At 39.0% G+C, this 24,398-nt stretch overlaps 1 protein-coding gene across 1 annotated transcript; it reads right to left on the reverse strand.

Moving 5' to 3' along the window:
* Window positions 1-427: 427 nt before the first annotated feature.
* On the reverse strand, window positions 428-21,833 carry LOC145418384 (sodium-coupled monocarboxylate transporter 1-like). Its single transcript, XM_080286791.1, has 11 exons — window positions 21,602-21,833; window positions 18,556-18,689; window positions 15,507-15,695; window positions 13,661-13,815; window positions 10,783-10,923; window positions 8,676-8,894; window positions 7,179-7,297; window positions 5,184-5,338; window positions 2,948-3,171; window positions 1,624-1,727; window positions 428-570 (listed from the first exon to the last, which is right to left on the reverse strand). Exons 1-11 carry the CDS (start codon window positions 21,831-21,833, stop codon window positions 428-430), a joined length of 1,815 nt encoding a protein of 604 aa, XP_080142917.1.
* Window positions 21,834-24,398: the final 2,565 nt, after the last annotated feature.

Consider the following 24,398-nt stretch of genomic DNA (forward strand, 5'->3'; position numbering starts at 1 on the left):
CTTTTCAGCAATGTTCGACATTATATTTTAAAGAACTATTTGCCTCTGTGTGTCGAACAGCTTTGATTCGATCTGAATCAGACGTTTTGGAATTACTGAACGTCAACTATGGATGAAAAGGTTCAATTTTGAGACTCTCTTCGAAGGTCAAGGTCACAGGACATAGTTAAGCCAAGAATTATTGATCTGATTTTGACCAAGCTTGGTGGAGGGGTAGTGAGCTAGCCAATAATGAAGTTACTTGATATCGAGAAAAACTGTTCAACAATCATTTATTAATGGCTGTATCATGTTCTTCTCGTATGAATTAGGAAATCTCATCTAATTGAAGTTTAATATTGGCGATAATGTAATCATTAGCGCCTTTGACCAATAATATCAGCAGTTTACTAGTATATACAGCTCTTCATTTGTTTTGACAATCACTTCAGAGGGAAAGATTCTCATTACTATGCTTCTCGATCTTGGTGGAGTCGCGGCGGCGACATCCCAGCCTCCATAGCCACCTGTGGAACTGAGCAGACGTCGCACTTGTCAGGCTTGCGTCCACTGCTTCTGGACTAAGCGGTCCTGCCGGAACCGTTATTTACAGTAGTAACACACTCACACCACCTCATTAACACCATCACAACCACAATACTTACAACACCACACACCTACACCACCACCACCACATTCACATCACAACTGCAAGACTTACAGTACCACTCATTTACACCAACACAGCTACACCTAAAACATCGTCACATTCACATAATCACTCCAACACCTACAACCACATTATTATTTACAACACTACCACATTCATGTCATCACCGCAACACTACAGCACCACACACACCACCACGACCACATTCACACCGCAATCACAAGACTTGGTGCACCACACACACCACCACCACCACCTCCACCACCACCACATGCATACCACCACAACATTTAGAACACTACCACACTTACACCACCACCACCACATTCACACTTCCAGTGCAACTCTCACAGCGCCACTGCATTCATAGTACCATGACACTGCTTTGCCTAATGCAATACCGCAGCATCACCACTAATATTCACAGACCACCATCACATTCACACCAACATATTATCATACTTATTAACACCTGACCACATTTTTACTCTACCAGAACATTGCCACTCTTAAGAACACTTCCACAGTTACGTCCCAACCACAGCACTGCCACACTCTAACCCTGTTAAAGCAACATCGCCATACTCACACGACCACCGCATAACCACCACTCTCACAGCACTACCACCATCACCACCACCACACTCACACCTCCAACGCAACCCTACAACACTTACGGCACCACCACGTGTACTCGCTAACACAACACTATTACCCTCTCACCATCACAACCACCTATATATTTATATTACCACCACAACACACACACACACACACACACACACACACACACACACACACACACACACACACACACACACACACCACCAATGCTCATGCCAGTGCCGTTCAAGGTATCACCACACATCCTCCACAGCTGAAGTACCTCTTTGTAAAGCTACAACTCCTTTCACATTCAGACACTTAGAAAGTCACTCAGTAGTTACATGGCAGAAATCCAACAAAAAACCTACCAGTGAACAGAGAGACGATGCCGCTGATCACCATGGTTATGAGGATGCCAATCATGCCGAAGTAGCAGTAGGAGACGTCGTACACTGTCGAGCCACCGCCGACTCTGTACCAACACCAATCCTTCAGTCAGCCATGCAACAGATATTATCACGTATATTTGCAGTCAGTAATCATTTCGCACGTCTGGGGCTTAGAACTAATGGAAGCGAGATTACAAGCATTCCAGCCCGACTGATTATTACAGGACAGCTTAGCAGATTACAAGCATTCCAGCCCGACTGATTATTACAGGACAGCTTAGCAGATTACAAGCATTCCAGCCCGACTGATTATTACAGGACAGCTTAGCAGATTACAAGCATTCCAGCCCGACTGATTATTACAGGACAGCTTAGCAAGATCTCAGTAGGTACTGATACAGTTTTGTGACCATACTGAATGCATCGTCTATAGAGTCAAAAATGCATAACGTCCGTTCGTTTGTCCTTCCTCTCTCATCGCTGGGAACACAGGTGAATACTCACCCAAAGTTTGATGATTATATGGTCTTTCATACACTATTTCATATTCAAGAATCTATGAGTTCAACCAGGGAAGAGGGGGCAGGAGAGGCGAACGGAGTATATAGTTGGCTGCAAGTGTTACTTTTAACGGGAGATGCATAGTAACTAACTCTTGGAGTCGGACGATATGCTTCATATTTTATTCTTGCAACAACCAAACAATTCTATTCGCTTTAGGATTTACTTTCCAATTGGAGGGATCAGATATAGCCTTCACGAACATTTTCTCGACATGGAGACTGTTCTAAATATTAAAATGTCTGGTAGCTGCAAAAATACAATAAACTTGACATCCTCGGGAAAAAGAGGGTCAAGACTCGGATGGAGTTAAAAAAATAACATATTTCAAAGTATGTGATGTTACAATTAATTAAGACCTTAGAATATAATTATTAAGTATAGGCTATATGTACAGTACACTTGCTCCAAAAAAGTATCAATGCACACTTGGCTCGAGGCAGTCTGATACAACGGCGATGGCTATTGCAAAATGTTCGATGATTCCACCCTACGTTGATAGACCTACTTTAATGAGGGTGCATTACCTGTGTATCGCTTACCTATGACATTATATAGCCAGTTTTGTTATTAAATGAATATTCAGATGGCAGCTGAATAAGCTGCTTGGGACATCACGAGCTATACTGCAAATCTAGGATATCATCGCCTCCCCCTGTGATGTCCTTTTTGGAGCTAGTGAACACTTAAGTAGCTATTTTCGCTTATCGTTATTACAGTACTATAAACTGTGAAATCAGACTTTGAAGAACTTTCAGTTGACGTCAGAAAAGCTTCAGTGGGGTCCGTGGTGGCAAGGTAGGCGTCAGGTATGGGTGAGGTGACGTTAGCGAGGTGGAGGAGGTTCTCTGGGCAGCCTTCAGTAGAGAGTGGGAGGCGGGGCGGCGACCCCCCACCTCTAACAAACTTGCCTACCATCACCCACATGTTGTACGAGAGAGCCACACCGAAGCCCACCATCACACCCTGATGTCGGGACGTTTTGCTTGTTAGTTTCGGATATTTCGCAACATCTTTTCCTTAACGATTTATTTTACCCAGAAAACACCAATATCCCACTGATCCAGACTCTTTTGATATTAAGGTGATATAAATAACATACAAGAAAATGTTAAGGTCAGTTTCGCACATTTGCGACACGTTCCTAGACGAGTTACATGGCACATAACTTCACTCCTATTGATTCCAACTCTTTCGGTATCACAGCTATATAAATAACATGCAAAAGAAGTTAAGATGAAATATGCAAAAAGGAAAGGAAAAAAGAACGAACTAAAAAACAAAAGCTGATCATCTGATATCGGGCAGTGTCCCTTTTTGGTTTCGAACATTTCGCAACACCTTTTCCTTAGCGATTTATTTGGCACATAACATGCCAATACCCTACTGATGCAAACTATTTATATTAAAGGTATATTATTAATAGAAGAGATGGAGGGATGGAGTGGAAAGATTGATGAATTAGAATAGTGTATGTTGGAGGGAGGACAGCAAGATTGCAGAGGACAGGACGACGTGGAGGCAATTGTTCATGGTCACACCTAAAGGCAAAAAATAGACAAGAACGTTAAGGACAGATAAAAATAAATCTGAGGAAGACGTGATGCGAAGCCTTCTAGGGCACTAAAACGCGACCCATAGGACTGTATTCTAGGCGGTATAAGAGGCTTCGTTTCACCTCCTACTTAGCAATTATTTCCAGTATTAAAACTTACCCTTCAACTGTATACCATTCAGGTAGTTTTAATATTGACAAAGTTTGCACCGCTAACATAAAAGGGGATAAGTTACCAAAAAACATAATTAATCACTGAGGGAAAGGCGTTATGAGAGATCCTAAAGCCGACGTGAATACGATCCATAGTGTTACCAAACAAGAATTACAGGGGTAGTTAAACTTGATCCGAACAGATGCTAGAAAGGCACCTGAAGCAAAGTATGTAGATAAATACAGAGAAGTAAATTAATATTACAAAATTAAAAAAAAAATTTATGAAGGTCAGTAAAAAATGAGCTAATATTGCAAGAATAATGCTAAACATTACCAGTAATAAACATGTCTGCTATAAAATTACTAAATTGGCAGCCCTACCTTATACACCTTCATCACTGACAGAGTTCCGTTGGTAACACACAGTAGGAATATTACATGTACGGTCTAGAGCAAAAGTTCGCCTTATATTTTGCCAGTTTTTATTTTTCACATTCTTCTGCTCGCTAATAATCTTAAGCTGTGGTAGGCATGTTATGTTCTGCCCATAGGTTGCCTTCTTTGATATGATTCGTCTGAGAGGAAAGTTACATATATGCTCAAGCGTGAAACAGATGAAGTGAATGAGTAGGCCAACTTTCCCCCTGACTATATTATAATTAAAAGCGGTAACTGCCATTCCCACTTCACTAGGCCACAGTAGTTCAGTATATGTCAGGGTGGATAACAAGCCTGCATTCCTTGGTTGGATTGCATGATCGAAAAACATCTCTAGTCAATCTCTTGGGGATCGAACCTATTAAAGACCGTCACTCTTTCTAGGGTATTATAACCACTAGACCACCAGGCTTCTTGTAAATACAGGCTATCATAAGGCTACCACTGATATTATAAACACATTTTATATACTGGTTACTAACATTATGCTCATATTCTGTACACTGGCGTTCGTGTTAGGAATAGGTGTCGCACTGTAGGTGGCACTGGAGATTTCGTAACATCTCTACCATAGCAAAGAATTGTGCAGTGAAATGGAAAGATTATAAAACAAAATGGTAATTGTAATATGCAAAAATACATACCACGAAGCCTCTTATGCTACCTCGAAAACAGCTCTGTTACTTATACTCTGACCATCGTTTGTACACACACACACACACACACACACACACACACACACACACACACACACACACACACACACACACACACACACACACACACACTCCTCCCTTGTATACGACCGTCCCAACTAAGTCTTTCTAACCTTTTTGTTGACCCAGGGTATGAAGAGACCGGTTATAAAGAGGCCAGCAAAAGGCCCCGTGAAAATGCTGGAGAGGCTGTACGCCAGATGGAAGATGTTGCCAAGTTCCCCGACGAGGATACCAATGACAATGCCCGCTAGTCCAGTCACGGTAGCTGAAGGAAAGAAATGTTTTATACTTTGCTGTCGGACACTACTGGTGAATATCGTTTAATCCCTCCAGTTCAGCGATCTCTTTTATATTTTGTTTTTTGCTATCCACAGATGATTCTGTTAATTTAATTATAGACTCCGAACTGAAGAGGTTATTTATAGTTAACTAAGTCCTTCACTACTACAAATCATCACAAGATGAACAGAGTCGTCCTAGGCTAGGAATGCTTAATTAACAAGAAGGAGCGCACAGAGAGTGCAACACTTGTGCCTATCAACTGGTTCAAGGATTGAATATTTGCCTTACCCTGTGACCTTGACCTGCGACAGACTACTTTCAAAATAGAATTACTTCTTTCATAACCATAGCCCTTCATCCTTAACCCTTCCACCATCTTTTATTCAATTCAGAGCGAAACTATTTAAGATGACTTTGGCCAGTGTCCTTGACCTTTGAATGATTGTTTCTAAAATCGAATTTATTAATCCTTGCTTTAGTTTGAATCCTCTCAAGAAGTATGTGACCTTGAATTTTGACCTATTATGAACAGAAGAGGGGAGGAAGAAACCCTAACCTCATCAATCAAAGTTGATTCAGATCAGTTAAAAATTGTTTTAGTTATTTTGTTTACAACCAGCCGGAGGGGGCAGACTTTGACCTTACCTTGTGACCCTAGCCTTTAAGTCTTTGTTATGCAAATTGAATCCCTTCGTTCTTACCTGAGGCTTAACACTTTCACCAAGTCTGGGTCACAGCAGATCAAAACTGAGTTGACCTTGCTTTGTGACCTTGGAGTTTGGATTTTCCTCGTGACGTTGACCATTGACTGTTTTTAGTTTTTTTTGTATCCTCAATCCTGTCACAAAGTTTGGTCTTTACTAGAAAAAACTGTTGATGTTGGCCTTGCCTTGCAACCTCGACCTTTGAGCAATTCTCAGAAACAATACTCTTACTCTTTGGCTGACCGTCAGTCTTTCCACTAAGTTTGGTTAAAATTGGATCAGAACTGTTTATTTTTTTCAGAGGCATAACCGTGGGTCGAAATTTAAGCTTGACCTTTGATTGTGACCTTTAACTAGTAGTTCTGAAAGCTGAATCGCCTTATTCTTGCCTTACCCTCAACATTTCCACAAGAGCTGGTCTATATCAGATGTAAACTATTGAAATGGCTTTGGCCTGTGACCTAGACCTTTGGGTTTACGTTCTAAAAAGCAACATGTTTACTCCTTATTGACCCTTACCCCTTCCACCATGTTTGACTAAAATCAGATTAAAACTATTTGCGTTATATTTATTTAGAACCACACGGGTCAAATTTTGGCCTCGTCCTGTGATTTTACCTCTGAATGTTCCTCAAATTGAATTACTGTACTCCTTTCTTTTCTTACCCTCAAACCTTTCTACAAGTCAAGTCAAAATTGGATAAAAACTGTTTAATTTTCCTAGGTCAGTGTTATTCTTGACCCTGTGAACTTGACCTCTGATTTATTCTAAAAAAAAAAAAAATGGTTTATTCATTAGCTCATCTTCAGCCCATCCACGAAGTTTGCTTAAAATCGGATAGAAACTGTTTGAGCTAATCACACACACACACACACACACACACACACACACACACACACACACACACACACACACACGAGCGCGCGCGTGTGCCACTCAAAGTCTAATACACACACTCACTCTATAACAGAGATGTACTACAATTCGATTTTAAAATCTGATTCAAGGGTTTAAATATGTTATGGGCCAACTTACCAATAAAAAATTCAAGCATATAATATTTTTCTGAAACCCTAAATGGAGAAAAAAATATATGTGTATTTAGTCAGATTTCTTACAGAGAATCCTGAGAACGTTGGTAGCTGAGGCTTCGGTCATATTACTGAAGTATGGCCGATCCTTTAAGAAGTCTTCCCAGATCAGACAGGCTATGGAGTTGGCGCAGCTCGAGAGAGAACTGCAAAGAACATGGGAAAACCAGATGCCACTCAGGCTGACCAATTTGCGGAGGTTCATTAGCATCAGCATTAAGATAAGACAGATCCATACTATAATCAGTCTTTTTTTTTTTTTTTTTCGAGGCGAAGATGCACTTGACATATCGGTGATGATTGGCTGAATGCAACATGTCCGAATAACATCTCTGTATTTCCAATAATTACCGGTGATGTGAATCGAAACCCCAATACAACAATGTTATTCGGACATGTTGCATTCAGCCAATCGTCACCAATCTGTCAAGTGCATCTTCTCCCCGATAAAAAAAAAAAAAAAAAAAAAAAGCTGAGTATAATATGTCATACATAAACTAGACCAAGAAAAAAACGGACGGTACTCTGTACCCTAATGATGGGTTGTTGACTTAATTACTAATTTGTCATGTCCATCCATAGTTTTATCTTGTAGTACTGGTTTCATTAAAACCTCGGGAAAAAAAAAAATCTATGGAATGTCAAGGTTATAGTTTTTCCCCAGAAGTCACCTGGCATACTTGTTCAACCATGCGAAATACAGTGCAAATTAACAGTATTGTTATTGTAATCATGGCAACAAAAGACTGTAGGAATGTTTCACAGCCACCTTCTTTTCATCAAACTTGACACAGTTAACCATATATCCTGATGGAAAGATAGCAAAAATAAGGAATGTTTGCACTTTGACTGGCGATATAATCCATATACAATATTCTGTCCACTTTTAACAAGCCTGAAACTCATCTCTCCATCCTAAATAAGGGACTGTTGCAACCCTGACTGTCATTTCTCCTTCATGACGAAGAAGCTATTACAAAATACTAACAACAAAAATAAGGTTCTACTAATGAAGAAGTGCTGTGAAAAGAATGTGGAGCCAAAATATTATTTTTGTAGTTCAGCTCCGGGAAAAAACTGATAAAGGCAAAAATCTGCGCCAAGTTAATGTGAACGAATTGTGTCATTAATGAACGAATCTTTCGTTAAAAGTACGTACCAGAAAATACCACAATAATTATCTTTCATGTCCTCTATGTTGTTGTCGTTGTGGAGATTTGTCCATCTATCTTAGTAGAGTGGACACGGGCAAGTGAAGCCCGTCAGGGGAGGAGATTCTCGTAAATCAGAGGGGTAGGAGACGTCTAGCGAGGTGGACCTCCAACTCGCTATCATTCACCTGCGACGCCTACGACTGGGATACCCTTGTCCTCTATGGGATATATATACCCATACTTGGAGCTGTCTATTAAAAAGATGCAGCAGTTTCAATCATATCTGGACCCTCTGCATATAAGGACAAGGAGGGACCGTTAGCGTTTATGTATAGCGGAGTGACTAATTTCCTTCCTTAACATGACTTACCTGAGAACACCACCATAAACAGCAGCCACAAAGATCCCAGGTAGTCCCGTGAGGTGACGCAGCTTGTCCATTACCAGGTAAGGGATGATCTGATCGGCCTTCTGTATCCTGCCTGAGGTGAGGGGGTCGCAGTGACGATATACTGCGTACGCAACCAAACCGGAGAAGTAGAATAAACCAAACAGTATCCACATCCCCACAATGAAGACCATGCATAACCTATAACACAAAACCACTACAGATCACTGTAAAATTCTTAAAATATTTTCATTTAGCTTAAGAGTGCTTGCCTCTCGCATGTTACCGTTATTAGATGATGGGATACATGCTAGCTGAAACAGATTACTACCTATGGATTGCACAAGAAACATTTAGGGCAGACATTCACCTTTGGTTTAATCTCTGTGGAGGAAGGGGAGGGAATTCTATGACCATCTCGTCCCTTATCCTTCGTGGGATGAAAGGAACATTGAATAAAACATAAGAGTATGCCGTATAATTTCAGGACTATTTTCACAGAGGTTGATGATAATGGGGGTGACGTTACAAAGCAGCAATTAAAAGAAAAATGGATTCGAGCACACCCTATGTGTTTTGAGTAAGATCAACAGCTTAGTGTTTATTAGCAAGTGTCATTTGTAAGACTAAATTCAATGCATGAACATAGGCAGTTGTGAGAAACAAAAGTAGGGACAAAGCATAGAGTATCTGACAAAGGAAATACTAACATTAATGACCTGAATGTTTCAAGATATTAATGTTTATTTACGCAATAAACTAGATCGACAGTACTGGTCATTGCTTCACATTTAATTTTCACAGGTAATATTTCAAATTCACTTGTGTAACTTGTGTAACAGAATAGAAGGAATTCTACTTCACCAAAATATTTCAAAGAAATTGAGATAGAAGTTATTACAAAGTACGAAATTTTCAAAAAACTTATAGGTATTACTCCTCTACAATGTTCCGTTCCTTCTCCTGACCTTGAATAATTCACGACATAGCAGTTGTTTGGGCAAAGGTGCATGTAGTCTCTATAATCCATTTGAGTAGATAAACAGTAAATTTTAACTATTACAGTTAACTAACAAAAACCAAAATAATGTTATGAGCTACTGAGAAGATGAAAGAAGAAAGGAGTAGTTGCAGACAACTGAACCATATAATGGTTTATATAATGTGTTAAAATTTATCATGAATGTTATTAAAACTCAGTAATTACAAGAAGTTCTACTTAGAAATGGATAATAACAAGTCTAACAATAAACTACATAAGGAGATATATAAAGTTAAAATTGGACTAATATTAATTCACTTATTTCTCACGCATACCAGCAGTTTTTTCTTCACGTAAAGTTTCCCTTATTTCAGATGGCCGCACGTAAATTTTTATCGCTCTCCCTATCGCGTGATGTGTAATATATGAGAATGAGGAAGATGTATTCAAGCAAAAAACGCCCGAAAAAATATATGTTCATGTCTGCGAAAGCCCCATCCAGGTTGAACAAGCAGGACCTTGGCTGACGTTAAAAGAAGAAGAAGAAAAAAAAAAGTTGTTGCATGAAGCGCAATGTAGTGTGGATATATTCTATGCTTCTTGTTCTTTCTGAAAAAAAAAAAAAATCACATACTAGGAAAATTTTCGTGAACCTTTTATTTATTTCATTTTACGAGAAAGGGCACGGAAAGAAATAGTGCACAAGTTTTCCCTACGGTACGTCTTTTATTCTTCCTACTAACGAACACCCAGGGAACTGACCCAGAGTCTGTTTATGAATCCTGTTCTTGATGTCTGCCCACTATAGAGACTCAAAGTCAACTGGTACCAAGAACTCCGAGTGACGCTACAAAGTCGAAGGTGGGGATCCGGCTTTGTCTTTCAGAATGGTGACCTGACATTATATAAACTTTTGTCAAACACATAGCTCGTGTTTCAACGAGACGAAGATGAACATACAAAATTCGTAGTAAGTTACTCATGAAGGAGACCTAATAAAAATACAGATCCAGTTAAGTCTATCCGTTCTAACATTAATAATTTTTACTTTAACTCACATAATAGTGCTAATAATGCCTCGTAAACAGTATCAACTTGGGTTCTCACCGTTGAGCCGTTTCAAGTGATCTAACAGAAGCCAGCCTCTGGTAAATAATTTGGTTAGTACCAATAATACCTAGAGAGAAGAAAATGCCAAAGACACCGGTTGACCAGAAGGTATGGCGAACGAAGGGGCTGGGGTTCAGACTGCAAAAAAGATGGAAAATACATGGTTTTAGTTGTATCATGGTTAATAATTGTGAATCAGTAATTACAGGTAGAGATATAAAATTAAAGATATTAACTGGGAATGATAGTATCATCCAGGTGCCTGAAATTTTAGAAGGAATATAATACAGACATGTGGGATTATATCAGTGGCGTGGAAGAAGTCTGTGATTGTGCTTCGTACAAGAGACAAGGTGATCGAACTGAATGCAAAAAATAACTTTTGATAAGTTTATTCAGTGTTGTGGGAAAGGTTCATGTTGACATAACTATAGAGAAGGTAATGCACATACCTGAAGAATGATGGACAGGGCAGGGTAATTTCATGAGAGGTAAGTACTGTTTTGAACAGATATTTATAATGAGACAGATATAGGAGAAAATATGGGAGAAGGACTGTAAGGTAATTTATTGATCCGGAGGAAAACAGAACAAGGTACAGTAAATAAAGACGGATTATGCGTGGTTTTACGTATGCAAGATGTAAATAAAAAACTGCTGAATACTGTAGAGTTTCAATGATTAACGTAAAGTATGTGTAAGAAGAGGTGAACGTAGGGAAGAGTAAAGTTATGGTTTTCGGGAGAAATGAAGTCATTGAATGTACAAGGAGGTTGGAGGATAAGGAAATGGAAAATGTGAGTCCATTTAAGCACTTGGGTAGTGTGATGAGTAAGGATGGAAGTTTGGATAATGAAGTGCTTGAAAATGTACAACAAGGAGGAAATGTTGCTGGTTCTTTGAAAGCAGTGATAGGAAATAGGGAACTGAGCATGGAAGTAAAAAAAAGTAGCTGCATGACAATATCGTGATACCAACTCTAACGTAAGAAAGTGAAGCTTGGACCTTGTTGGAGGGACACAAGTCAAGAGTGAGAGCATTGGAAATAAGTTATTTGAGAGCGGCACGTGGAGTCACATTGAAAGACAGACTGACAAATGAGAAAGTGAAGAAGCGTTGTGGCGTGGATGACGACTGATAGATTGCGTTAGGAGAAATACATTGAGGTGGTCTGACCACGTGGAGAGGATGGAGAGAAAAACACTATCGAGGAGAGTGTATGTGAGTGAAGTCAAGGGGGGAAGAGGGAGAGGGAGGTTAAGGATCAGATGAAAGGATGGAGGGGAGAGGTATATGAGAGGGTGCGTGTGATCTGGGGGGCAGGCAATGAAATGGCGCTGGACAGGGCGACGTGGAGGCGATGTGTTTGTGGCCACCCCTTACGGGATTGAGGCGTCTGGCAATAGATTGATACATGTGTAAGCACAGATACATTTTTAAAGAAGCAGTTGAAATATCAGTGTTGGAGTGAGACCCCGTGGCTGTTTTATATATATATTTACATAGCTAGGTAGCTAGCTAGCTAGCTAGATAGTTAGATAGATATAGATAGATAGATAGACAGATAGAGAGAGACACACACACACACACACACACACACACACACACACATAGATAGTGAGAAACATATATAGATAGATATGAAGATATGAATAGACAGATACAGTAAAGAGATGTGTTACGAGTGAGGGAAGATAAAATATGAGTTACGGAGAGAGACGTGGGATTATACTGGTGATGGGCCGAGTACCTCAGATCTGATGTATGCAAATGATCCTGTGTTCCTTCCTAATAATCATCATCCTGGCTTTTTTCCACCAAAAGATAAGGTACAGCAGGAATCAGAAACAATGGAAAAGAAGGTAAGACACTGGGAGAACTGGCAACAGTATGCCCGGTGAAGTGGTACACATCAATCAAGCCCTCGGAATCCCGGCTTAATATTACAGTCCGAACCATTTCTGTCTGCAACACTGAAACTGAATCACTCTTGGACATGCACCTGCTGTTATACGAGTACATGGTTCACTTCCATTATTAAAATTGATAAGACAACACTAAACAGTTTACCAAAAATACCACTAGTAATATGGTGTTTATTAATGATGATGCTTTGTTACGCAGCAACTTTAACGATGGGAAGAAAATGGAGTTGTGAAAATAAATACAGAGAGAATCAAAGTAACGCTAATAATAATAATAATGAAAAGAATTAATACCGTACAGATACAGAAACCGAGAGACGGGTTTATTGTTGACGCGATACTAATATGACTGAATGCTATTTTGATAACAACAGGCAAACGAAGGATAATTATTGCACAGACATTATAGTACGTAGAAAAAAAAAACGCCTAGTCTTTATAAAGATTCTATAATTCCACATTATCATGTACAGGAGCAACCAGTGACTCACTTTAAAAATTTACCCTTGCACATTATTATCACACATGGGTATAGGCACCTACCCACCTAAAAATTCTCTCCCTATTCATTAATGTACTTACACAATGACATACTTCTATAATTCCAGCCATTCATAATACCACACACAGGAGTAACGGCCGACGCAGCTTCTAAAATTCTATCCCTGCATATTATCATATATCCTATTTAGGAGAATTCACTGACTCAGTTTAAAAATTTTATTTTTGCACATTATCATAGACAGGAATAGACACTGACTGAACTTTTTAAAACATATTCTTGCTCATTATCATGCATACGAGGATCCACTGATTCACTTGAAAAATTCTATCCATCCACATTATTATAAACAGGAATAGGCACCGACTCACTTTAGAAATTCTAACCTCATTAATTATACAACAAACAGCCACCGAATCATTACACAGACGAACATCCATCAACTCACTTTAAAAATTCTATCCTGGCACCCTGGTCACCTATAGCCCAGACGTTGCCAGCACCGCCTATGTCTTGGCAGCAAATGATGACCACCACCAGCACTCCACTGAACATAATCAGAGTCTGCAGCACGTCGGTGTACACAACTGCCTTAGCGCCACCCTGTCGCATCAAGTGCTATACAGTTTAGGCTTTTTTTACTCCATTTTCTTTTTTTGCCAACACGTAAAAGATCTGTCGCACTAAACGGGTTATTGAACGGCTGAATATAACCCCTCTAGTTCAGAAAGATAGATAGATAAATTGAAGATACAGATACAGATATAATGTATGAAGATGTAGGGATGGCAGTGCACCCAGGAACACTGAAACGTGGTCAAAGCAGAAAAACGACATGTAATCCAATTCATAAACATGTTTTTCTTTATGGCATACTTCTGCACGCTGCATGGATAGTAAGTAGTTATACCATTATCATGAAACTTCTCGGGTGCACTTGTTCTGCACCATAATAACATCTACTGAAGTAAAAAAAATACTTAAATGGGATTACGTGTTGTTTTACTGCCTCGACCTTGCTCCGATGTTTTCTGTTTCACTGCCATCCTTACTTCTTCATACATTTTACTTAAAAAATTACAAAACTTGTTTTACTCATTTAAAAAACTCTCTATTTTAGAAGGCTCCGAAATTTTTTGTAGGTTATTCAGCTTAACAGCGTTGTGGTTGTGAGGGAACTGATGAAAGCTCTGATCAACCTGCATCAGTTTGAGAAATCTTTCTCGAGAGAGAAAAAAAAATGAAGATAAAACCAATAAGGAGCAATAAAAAATTGCAACATCCAGGCTTTGTAATTGGTCTGAGGCAGAAATTTTGACTTAGCTCTGTGACCTTGACCTTTTTAAATTCAAAATACTTCATCCTCCACTGACAGTTCTACTAGGTTTGGTACAAAGTGAATCAAAGGTGCTTCAGCTGAACTTGCCTTGTGACCCGGATCTTTCACATATTCTTATCAGAAGTGAGTAATTTAACTTTCGGCTGAACCTAAATCGTTCCAGTTAGTTTAATTTTAATTGAATAAAAGCTTGCTAGTTAAAGGTCAAAGAACGTAACACTGTCCAGTGCCCTTCAGTTTTGACCGATTGTTCTCAAAATTGGATCACTTCCCTCTTTATTCTTCTTTTACCATTCTACCAAGGTAGGTTAAAATCGGACCAAAATTAAAAATTTATCTATTGCCGAACTATAACCTTTGACTATCCTCGGGCAATGTGTTCCATGCATCCAGCTCAGTGGAGAATGAAACCCCACTGTCAGAAAAGCAAGATGCCCGTTTTTTCCATTTAAGAGCTTGAGGGATCTAAACATGAAGAAAGAAAGAATGAAGTAAAACATGGAGAACTTGGGACTTTCGTCCATTATGTACTAGCGCCTTAGCGTTAAGCTATAGGTACCCTAATTTTATATATATATATATATATATATATATATATATATATATATACTGTATATATATATATATATATATATATATATATATATATATATATATATATATATATATATATATATATATATATATATATATATATATATATATATATATATATATATATATATATATATATATATATATATATATATACAGTATATGTAAGAACCGGAGGATTAATAATAAATGCTGAAAAAATACCTCTGTGTTTTGTTGATACGAAGGATTATATCTGCTAAGGTTTATGAGTGCGTCAGAGCCATCCCTTCGTAGAGTGTCTACCGGCTCTTTCATAATAATGATCTGTAAATAACAATCCTCCAGGTAAATTTCTGGAAACGGCTCCAATTGTACTCACCATCGCGATGTAAAAAGTACAGACAACGCCCATGACGACAATGGAGGTCATGGGTGAGAGGCTGGTGACAGTGGACAGGGCCAAGGAAGGACTGTACAGGTATAGAGCCAGAAGAAGAGTCTTGTTCATGATGTAACACACCGTACCCAACTTATATAGTGTGACAGAGTTGTACCGCAGCTTTAGGTACTGCAAATAAGGATAACAATATCTTAAATAATGTAGATATGCAACATTCTACACACACACACACACACACACACACACACACACACACACACACACACACACACACATCTTGCAAAGGGCGGACCATAAATAGCGCCCCATTAGAAATCCACGTAGCTATATCTTACATGTTGCTGGGACGGCTCAGTCTGCTGCTGGGGGCGTGGGTGTGGCACTGGAACTAGGAAATGAATAAATGATGCAGACGGACATTGATAATGCTTCCGAGCCGTTCACACAACGCCCAAGAAATCGCCCGACAGAATGGAAGCGAAGCGTGATATAAGGGACACCCTGACACTATATATATACCGTATCTCTCTCTCTCTCTCTCTCTCTCTCTCTATCAAATAACTCACAATACCTTTAAATATATAATTACAAACATACAATACACAGTGTGTACCAATTTACCTTGAATATTATATATATATATATATATATATATATATATATATATATATATATATATATATATATATGAATAAATAAGTAAATATTTTAAAATGTAAATATAAATATAAATATAAAAAATAAATAAAAAATAAATAAAATAAGTAAATAAATAAATAAGTATATATATATATATATATATATATATATATATATATGGTAGAGGGGGGGCCGCTCACCATCCACTTACTCGATGGTGAAGTTCTCTCAGGTGACTGCACCCTCTCTTCCCTCCTTCATTCCTTCCATCCTTCTGTTTTTCTTTCCCTCATTCTTTCCTCTTCCTTCTGTCAACGGGTGACTCTACACTGAGTGACAAGCCAAATGGTTTCCTGTACACCAGGAAACCATTTACAACAGTATACTGGGTGGTAACCATATAACAAAATTGTGATGACTGGTGGTTTAATTGGTAATTAAGGCGCTCGAATCGGATTGAGCCTGGGCAGGTTTATACCCAAGGGGTGATTGGAGTTTACTGCTCACGTAAAGCCAATCAGGGATGAGTGAGGCTGGTCACTCTCATTTTAAATGTCAAGACGACTTGCCTAGCCCCAGGCTTCTCTGCTCCTCATGGGGTAACACAGGACTGGATTATGAACGAATGAATAACACACACACACACACACACACACACACACACACACACACACTCTCTCTCTCTCTCTCTCTCTCTCTCTCTATATATATATATATATATATATATATATATATCTATATATATATATCTATATATCTATAGATATATATATATATATATATATATATATATATATATATATGGAGCCTCAGTGATACAGTGGTAGAGTGTGCGTTTCGTACACAGGTGAGCCAGGGTTCGCGCCCCTCCAAGGTAATAAACTTTGGGAGTGTTCACCCGACCACGTACTGCATTGGTGAACACATGGGATGCTGTGGTTGAACCAGTGTCGCTTACTATAAAGTATGTTTGCACCCAGTCGGCTTGCTCGGGCCGATTACACTTGGTTCACAGGCTACCCACACATCCAAAGCCACTCCAACACTACAATTACACTTACAAGCACTTCTCACCCTACATACAATCTCTACTAGACAGCCTAAGCCACTTGGTAGAGATACATTGGCTGTATCGTCCCGACTTCGATCGGGATAGGCCGGTCCTGCAGTGGATACTCAAGCGGCTAATGATGATGGTATATATATATATATATATATATATATATATATATATATATATATATTGCCAGACGCCTTAATCCCGCAGGGGGTGGCCACAAACAAATCGCCTCCATGTCGCCCTGTCCTCCGCCATTTCACTGCCCTGCTCCCAGCTCACATCCCCCTCTCTCATATACCTCTCCACTCCATCCCTTCATCTCATCCTTGGCCTCTTTCCCTTCCTCTCTCTCTCTCTCTCTCTCTCTCTCTCTCTCTCTCTGTATACAGTATATATACAGAACACTATATATATATATATATATATATATATATATATATATATATATATATATATATATATATATATGGAGCCTCTGTGGTACTGTGGTAAAGTGTGCGTTTTCGTACACTGAAGAACAAGGGTTCGTGCCCCGCCAGGGTAATAAACTTTGGGAGCTTTCTTCAGGCCACGTACTGCATTGGCTGACACAAGGGGTGCTGTGGTTGAACCAGTGTCGCATACTATAAAGTATGCTTGCGCTCAGTCGGCTTGCGCGGGCCGACTACACTTGGTTCACAGACTACACACACATCCAAAGCCACTCCAACACTATAATTATACTTACAAGCACTTTTCACCCTACATACAATCTCTACTAGACAGCCAAAGCCACTTGGTAAAGACACATTGGCTGTATCGTCCCCACTTCGGTCGGGATAGGCAGGTCCTGGTGTGGACACACAAACGGCTGATGAGATTATATACAGTATATATATATATATATATATATATATATATATATATATATATATATATATATATATATATATATATATATATATATATATATATATATATATATATATATATATATATATATAATAGTTTACATGAATATAAAATGCAAAAATGAAAGAACTTTCGGATTACAACTTGCAAGACTGGTTCCTTCTAAAGAAACTTTATAATATAATGCAAAATTCAAATTCGGGGCACGAAATGTACATTCTCCACTAATTTCATCATTCTCTCCTGATTTCAGTCAGATTGAATGAAAGGGTGACATAATTAGTGGGTTGTTTTATGATGACTTTTTAACTCCATTACTGCGACAGCCTTAAATTTGTGGAAAATCGTCTGGAGATTGGAAGAATAAATTTCAACAGACGTTACAGGCAGTGAAGGGTATGAGTTGTGCTCTCCCTTTTGCCGCATTCCATAACCAACCTGGCAGATAGAAACGAGTCCCAGGTTGAAGAATGTGGGGAGAATGGACTGGTAAACAATGAAGGCGCCGAGAGCAATGCCCAGGAAACTGACGCACACTTGCGTCCCATACAGGTACACCTCCGTGGGGTTACCTGGGGATGAAGACAATGATTTTAGTTGTTGTTCTATCCTAGTATGTCTGATTGAGCAGAGCCATCCTCAGCAAGCAGGCTGCCTTCTTCCTATGGTAGACGGTGCCTCTCCATGGTTGGAATAGCGTCCTTCTATATTTCAAGCTGTAAGAAAAATGGAGTCATAGCTCCCCAAAGAATGACCTGTGTAGGAGATGTGTATTAGTAGTAGTCTCATCCCGGACTTTAAAAACTTGGCAAAAAAAGGTTGAGTCTCCACCCAAGGGAATTTGCCAGGCCTTAACCTCTCGTCTCCACCCAAAGCAATTTGCCAGGCCTTAACCTCTCGTCACTCCCATGGTAGTATCTCCCGGAACGACAGTAATCGTCCACATACTACAAGTTTTAAAGACAGTGGCGCATTAGTCAGCCGCGATTCTTACTGGCGACACTAGACACATCATCCTGACCAGAATACCAGGCTTGGTCGTTCCTGCCGTAGTTTCTGGCATTTTGTTTCTTGGAAGTTGACTAGCAGTTCAAAAATATGATATAGGCCTAGCTAGCTACAATACTTTTGAAGAGTGGGATTTTTGTCTTATCTCATTAACCCGTAGACATCAATACTAATTGAATAAAATCATCTACCTTCAGTTTTAAGAGAACAAAAATGGCTCCATGCGCTGAATGGGAGGATTGATTTAGTTTTTATATGAACTTTATCTAAGACTAATAGAAGCTCTCCATCAGATGCAAACATACTGTACTGCTTTATCAGAAGTTTTATCAATGTATGGAGCTGACAGTTGTGATTACAAGAGTACACAGCGATACGGTACATAGAGATTTTAGGCAACCTCATGCCTAATAGTGGGTAATGAGGATGTCTGCTGGGGTACTAATCATGCTAGAGATCTGTAGTATAATACATGTAGCAGAAAAGGGCATAAATAAATGAAGGTCTTCCATGCCCACCACTCCCTCCCTGAGAGATGGCTGAATGAAAAGGTCAGGCATGGAAATATATGGGGGCTTAAAATTGTGTATTATGATCTTCACCACGTTCTTTTGTTTATGAAAAAGAGAACATTCAAAGACAGTCAATTTCAATCTTCTCTCACTGTGATCAAATTATTGTTGTTGTTCCTTAACCCCGATCTGTCTGGCGGAGCAGACCCATCAACCACAGGTAAGCAATTGCTTTTGTAGGGCCGTCCTACAGAAACTGCACCGTTGTAGGAGATCGGCGCTCCCCCTGAGGTAGACAGTACCTCACCAGGGTCGGACCATGGTCCTTCTCTAGGGCGAAGTGCAGTGAGAAATGAGGCAGTAAGGCACCTGGAGGGACCCCGCAGCTGCATTGTTCCATCCAGGGTACAGAGTGCCACCACTGGTAGACTCCTCGTCAGCGGCACTGTGGTTATGTATAGACATCAAACCGAAAATAAAGTATGAATAGATACACAAGGACGTAATTGTCAACCAGTAAAACTTTAGAAGCATGGGTACTTGTAAAACAATCTGGCAACTTCTCTTTCTGGCAGCTTGAATTTGCTTCCCCTTGAGTAGAACTGAATAATATTTCTCGGTACTTGTGGTACAAATTACTTAGGCTTACGCTTAATGTCGTTAATTCTAGTTGAAATTTAGTTTTATGAGGTAAAAAGGAAAATATACATAGCGCTATTGCATTCTCTAGCTGTTTTATAAAAATTAATCGAATCCTCTCTGAGACTGTTTATTGGTGGAGACCATATTGTATTTGCTCAATTTCATTCTTCTCCTTTCGTTATTCTAGTTTTTTTCATAAATGGTACAATTTTGTTCCTTTGGAATATCCCGCTGGACATTTTCCTAGTTTTTTTGTTGCTGTTATCTTGGCATTTTAAAAGGTTTCAAGGAGTCAAAGACCGAATCATTAAAATATATATTTCTTGAAATAAGTGATATATGACCACACGAGTCCATAGTGATTACCAACTTTTTGCGAGAATGCCATTGAATGACAGATTTTTTTTTTTTAATCATCCTGTGCTCCTTTGGGAATGTTTTCAGACTTTTGTTGTTGTTGTAGTTATCAATTTTCTTAAATATAATACTCGTTATGATGCGATCACACAGGCATCTCCTTTCCGTAGTTTTTCAAGTTATAACTGTTCTATATTCCGAGAAGAGTAGGCTACTGAACACAGTTTTCTAGAGGTGACCTTGCTGAAAATTTATACAGTTGGGAGAAAATTCCTTGCTAATTGCGTGGTAGTATGACCAGAGAGTTCGGTGATTCTATATGCTTTGTATCGAATGATGAAGTACTTTGCTAACCATTTCGAGGAACAACACACTCAATTATCTTAAAGTTTCAGATAAAACTAGGGTATCGGCCTTAGAAAAAGAAGGTAAAAACGCAATAGAACCAGAAATGACTGTATGATACAATCTTTATATTTTTATCAACACATTTGCCTATAGTTTAATACCTCTATCTCATTATTTTTCAATAATTTTAACCCCAAGAGGAAGTTCTTATGTTGTTCTTGCTACATCCAGATTATTTAAATCAAACTTAGCAGACTTTTTGAACTAGGCAGGTTAGAATCATTCTGTATTTCCCTCTTCGCTACCAGTTTTCTCCCCAAGTTTGAATAAGCTTATCTGAAGGTAGTAAGAACAGAACAGAAAATACGTGAAGGGATTAAGTAGTCAAAGACCGATCATCAAGTGGATTACATGGCATGCAATGGGGCATCGAAATATACAGTATGTGGCATAACACTTACAACAGACATTAACAGATAACATACAAATGTCAGAGGCAGCTAAGCATTTAGAAATTAGCTCTGTCAATTACATCTGCACTAAACACGTAGTATGGTTTAGTCAGAGGTAATACAGTATTAAAGCATTAAAGTGATCAATATGTAGCAAATAATTACCAAGTATTGAAATAGCAGATACCGTGCCGCCTACAAGCGAGAAAGCTACGGGGAACGGCGACATTGCCCGATCCCCCAGCAGGTAGTTCTGGGTAGACTCCTGGCCCCGACTCCTGATTGCGCTGTACACCCCAATTCCAACGGACACCACCAGCATGGCGATGAAGATGGCGTAGTCCACGGACGTGAACCCTGTCCCCACCGAGTCATTTGCTGACCCAGACGTCGACATTTCCTTGAAGGAAAAAGCGTTTAGTCAGGTAAGTAGTGCCTTGTAGATGCGACCCGTAGATTTCGTTAGTCACGGCGAGAAGTTTAGGGAATGGTGAAAGAAGGGCGAGTCAATTTAGGGCGATTCGGAGGTCCTCTTTGATATATCAGATACATTCATATGACGCAGATAGAAAACTGCACAGTACATAACACAATCCCAATCTAGCAATGCTTTCTTCAATATGAATGCTTAATTATATTTTTATGGGGAGAGATAGAATAGATTTGGGGATGGGTGGGGAGGAGGCTGAACAGATGAGGAGGGCAGACGGGAGCTGGTCGGGAAGGCTGTGATTATGGTGACTGCTATGGCAGGGTGGGTGAATATAACCAGAGCCACCTACACGTAAACCAATATACGAAAATACCGCTAAAGAGTTCAGCATGTTTTTCATTTTATCCTTACTTTCACCTGACAATGTTATTCATTTTTTTTTTTACTGAAGACGTAAGATAAACGTCAATTAAATCCTTCAGTAACAGAGATCTCTTCTAATATAGATAAATCCCCCTATATTCATCAAGAATTAACTACAATAATGTGTCATCGTAGCGAACAGGTTGGTGGACAAGAGTATCACATATTTATTTACGATCATTCGTTATATATATATATATATATATATATATATTATATCTGTTTTCCTCCCTATTCACAGACTTATCGTTTCATCACTCTTCTATTCCGTCCTTATAAAGCAACTACATATATTAATCCATCTCACACCTCCAGAAATCGCATTCATAGCTAGACTTGAGGTTATTTTAATGTGGAAACGGCAGTGAAGCAATGTTGTGGTCTTAACGTGGATGAACTGAAAGCATTAGGAAATAGTACAGTACCTTGAGATGGCTTGGTCATGTGGAGGGAATGGAGAACTAAAGAATGGCAATGAAAGTGTATGCGAGGCAAAGGGGGCAAGGGGAAATTGTAAGATAGAGACCAAGAACGAGTTAGATGGTTGGGGTGCAAGAAAGGGTGGGGCAGTGTGAGCTGGATAGATGGTAGTTAGATAGCAGACAGGATGACGTTGTGGCGAGTTGTCTGTTCCCACCCTTTATGGGATTAAGGCATCTGGTAAAGGAGAGAGAGAGATGAATAGATATACTACCGTATGTAAATGACAGTGAGAAACATACTCGGAGGAGAAGCAATCTTTAGTAATTTCATATTAAGCTCTTGGTCACAGTACTACACTTGGCTTTGAAATTTATTCCTAGGATGTTATTTCAGCTCGGATGCTAAATACACTGCTAACGGAAGAACTCTACTTACATACTTAAACTGTGCTTAATATATTATGTGAATAATTTTCTTTCATCAAAATAGTTAACGGCACTATGAAACAAGACACATAGGTTACTAATTGAATGAGCAATTTTAAATATTTTATATGTGTATGTATTGTTGGAATTGCTCTTATAAAGACCGTCACGCCCTAAAACGACCGACAACACTATTTTAATTATCAATAGTAATATGTAGTGCTAGGAAGAACATACAGTACGTTTACATTTTAAGCATAATGTATAATAGAAATTTGAAAATAAGTGGACCTATCAGTTAGAGGAAAATGGAAGCTGGGACGGATTCATCTTAGAAGAATTGAGGAGGAACTTCATATACCTGCATTTTAACTTTTCCCACTGACTGGGAGATTAGAGGAATCCGGAGACAGGAACAGGAAAGTACAAAAGCTGGAAAACTATCAACAGAGACCCCAGTAAAAGTAGGCCACACGTTTACTTATTATTATTCAAGGTTCTCACATTCACCTCATAGGCCAAACGATCCACAAACAAACTGTGTTTAATAAAGCCTGTGGGTAGAGCCATTTCGTCATCTGCCAAGATATGTGCGTCTGGTTTATGTATATCTCTGCATATGTGTGTATGGACAAATATCTACTATCTATCTATCTATATCTATACCTGTACCTATATCTTTCTATCTCTCTATACCTATATATATCTACCTATCTATCTATTTATTTATCTATCTATATCTATCTATCTATCTATCTATCTACATAAATGTTGCAGTTTTGATCGTGGTTTATTGTCTGTATATTTGTATAAGCTGTCAGAGAGATTCCGCAGCATTCCTATGTTCACAGCCAGTATACACTTGCAGCCACTGCAGTTCATTTCAGGATTCAAGAATCTACCAACTGTCTCAATGATGTAAGGAATCGCTTGGCAACGTGTTTGTCTTTGACTCTAGCTTTTTATGACTTCCATGACAGTTGTTATTGTCAAGAAACTTATGCTTCCTCGGCATGGTATCAGCCGACCGTCCGTATGACTCACCGCTCAGAATCCTTGTTCATGTTTCGTGATTTAAGTCGCTTGTATGTAATATTATGTATGAGAGAAAGTTTGTATTATACTGTATATACAAATTGAGCAATGAAGAAGAAAACATTGTTTAAAGAATTATATTTGATACTTCATAGGGTATCAGAAACTCACTCACTGAGTACAGTAATTGAAAATTCACAAGGCCTGCAACTTGGGATCGATT

The sequence above is a fragment of the Coenobita brevimanus genome, chromosome 14 (assembly GCF_032717465.1).
Source record: "Coenobita brevimanus isolate Jiangsu-jjx chromosome 14, ASM3271746v2, whole genome shotgun sequence".
Lineage (NCBI taxonomy): Eukaryota > Metazoa > Arthropoda > Malacostraca > Decapoda > Coenobitidae > Coenobita > Coenobita brevimanus.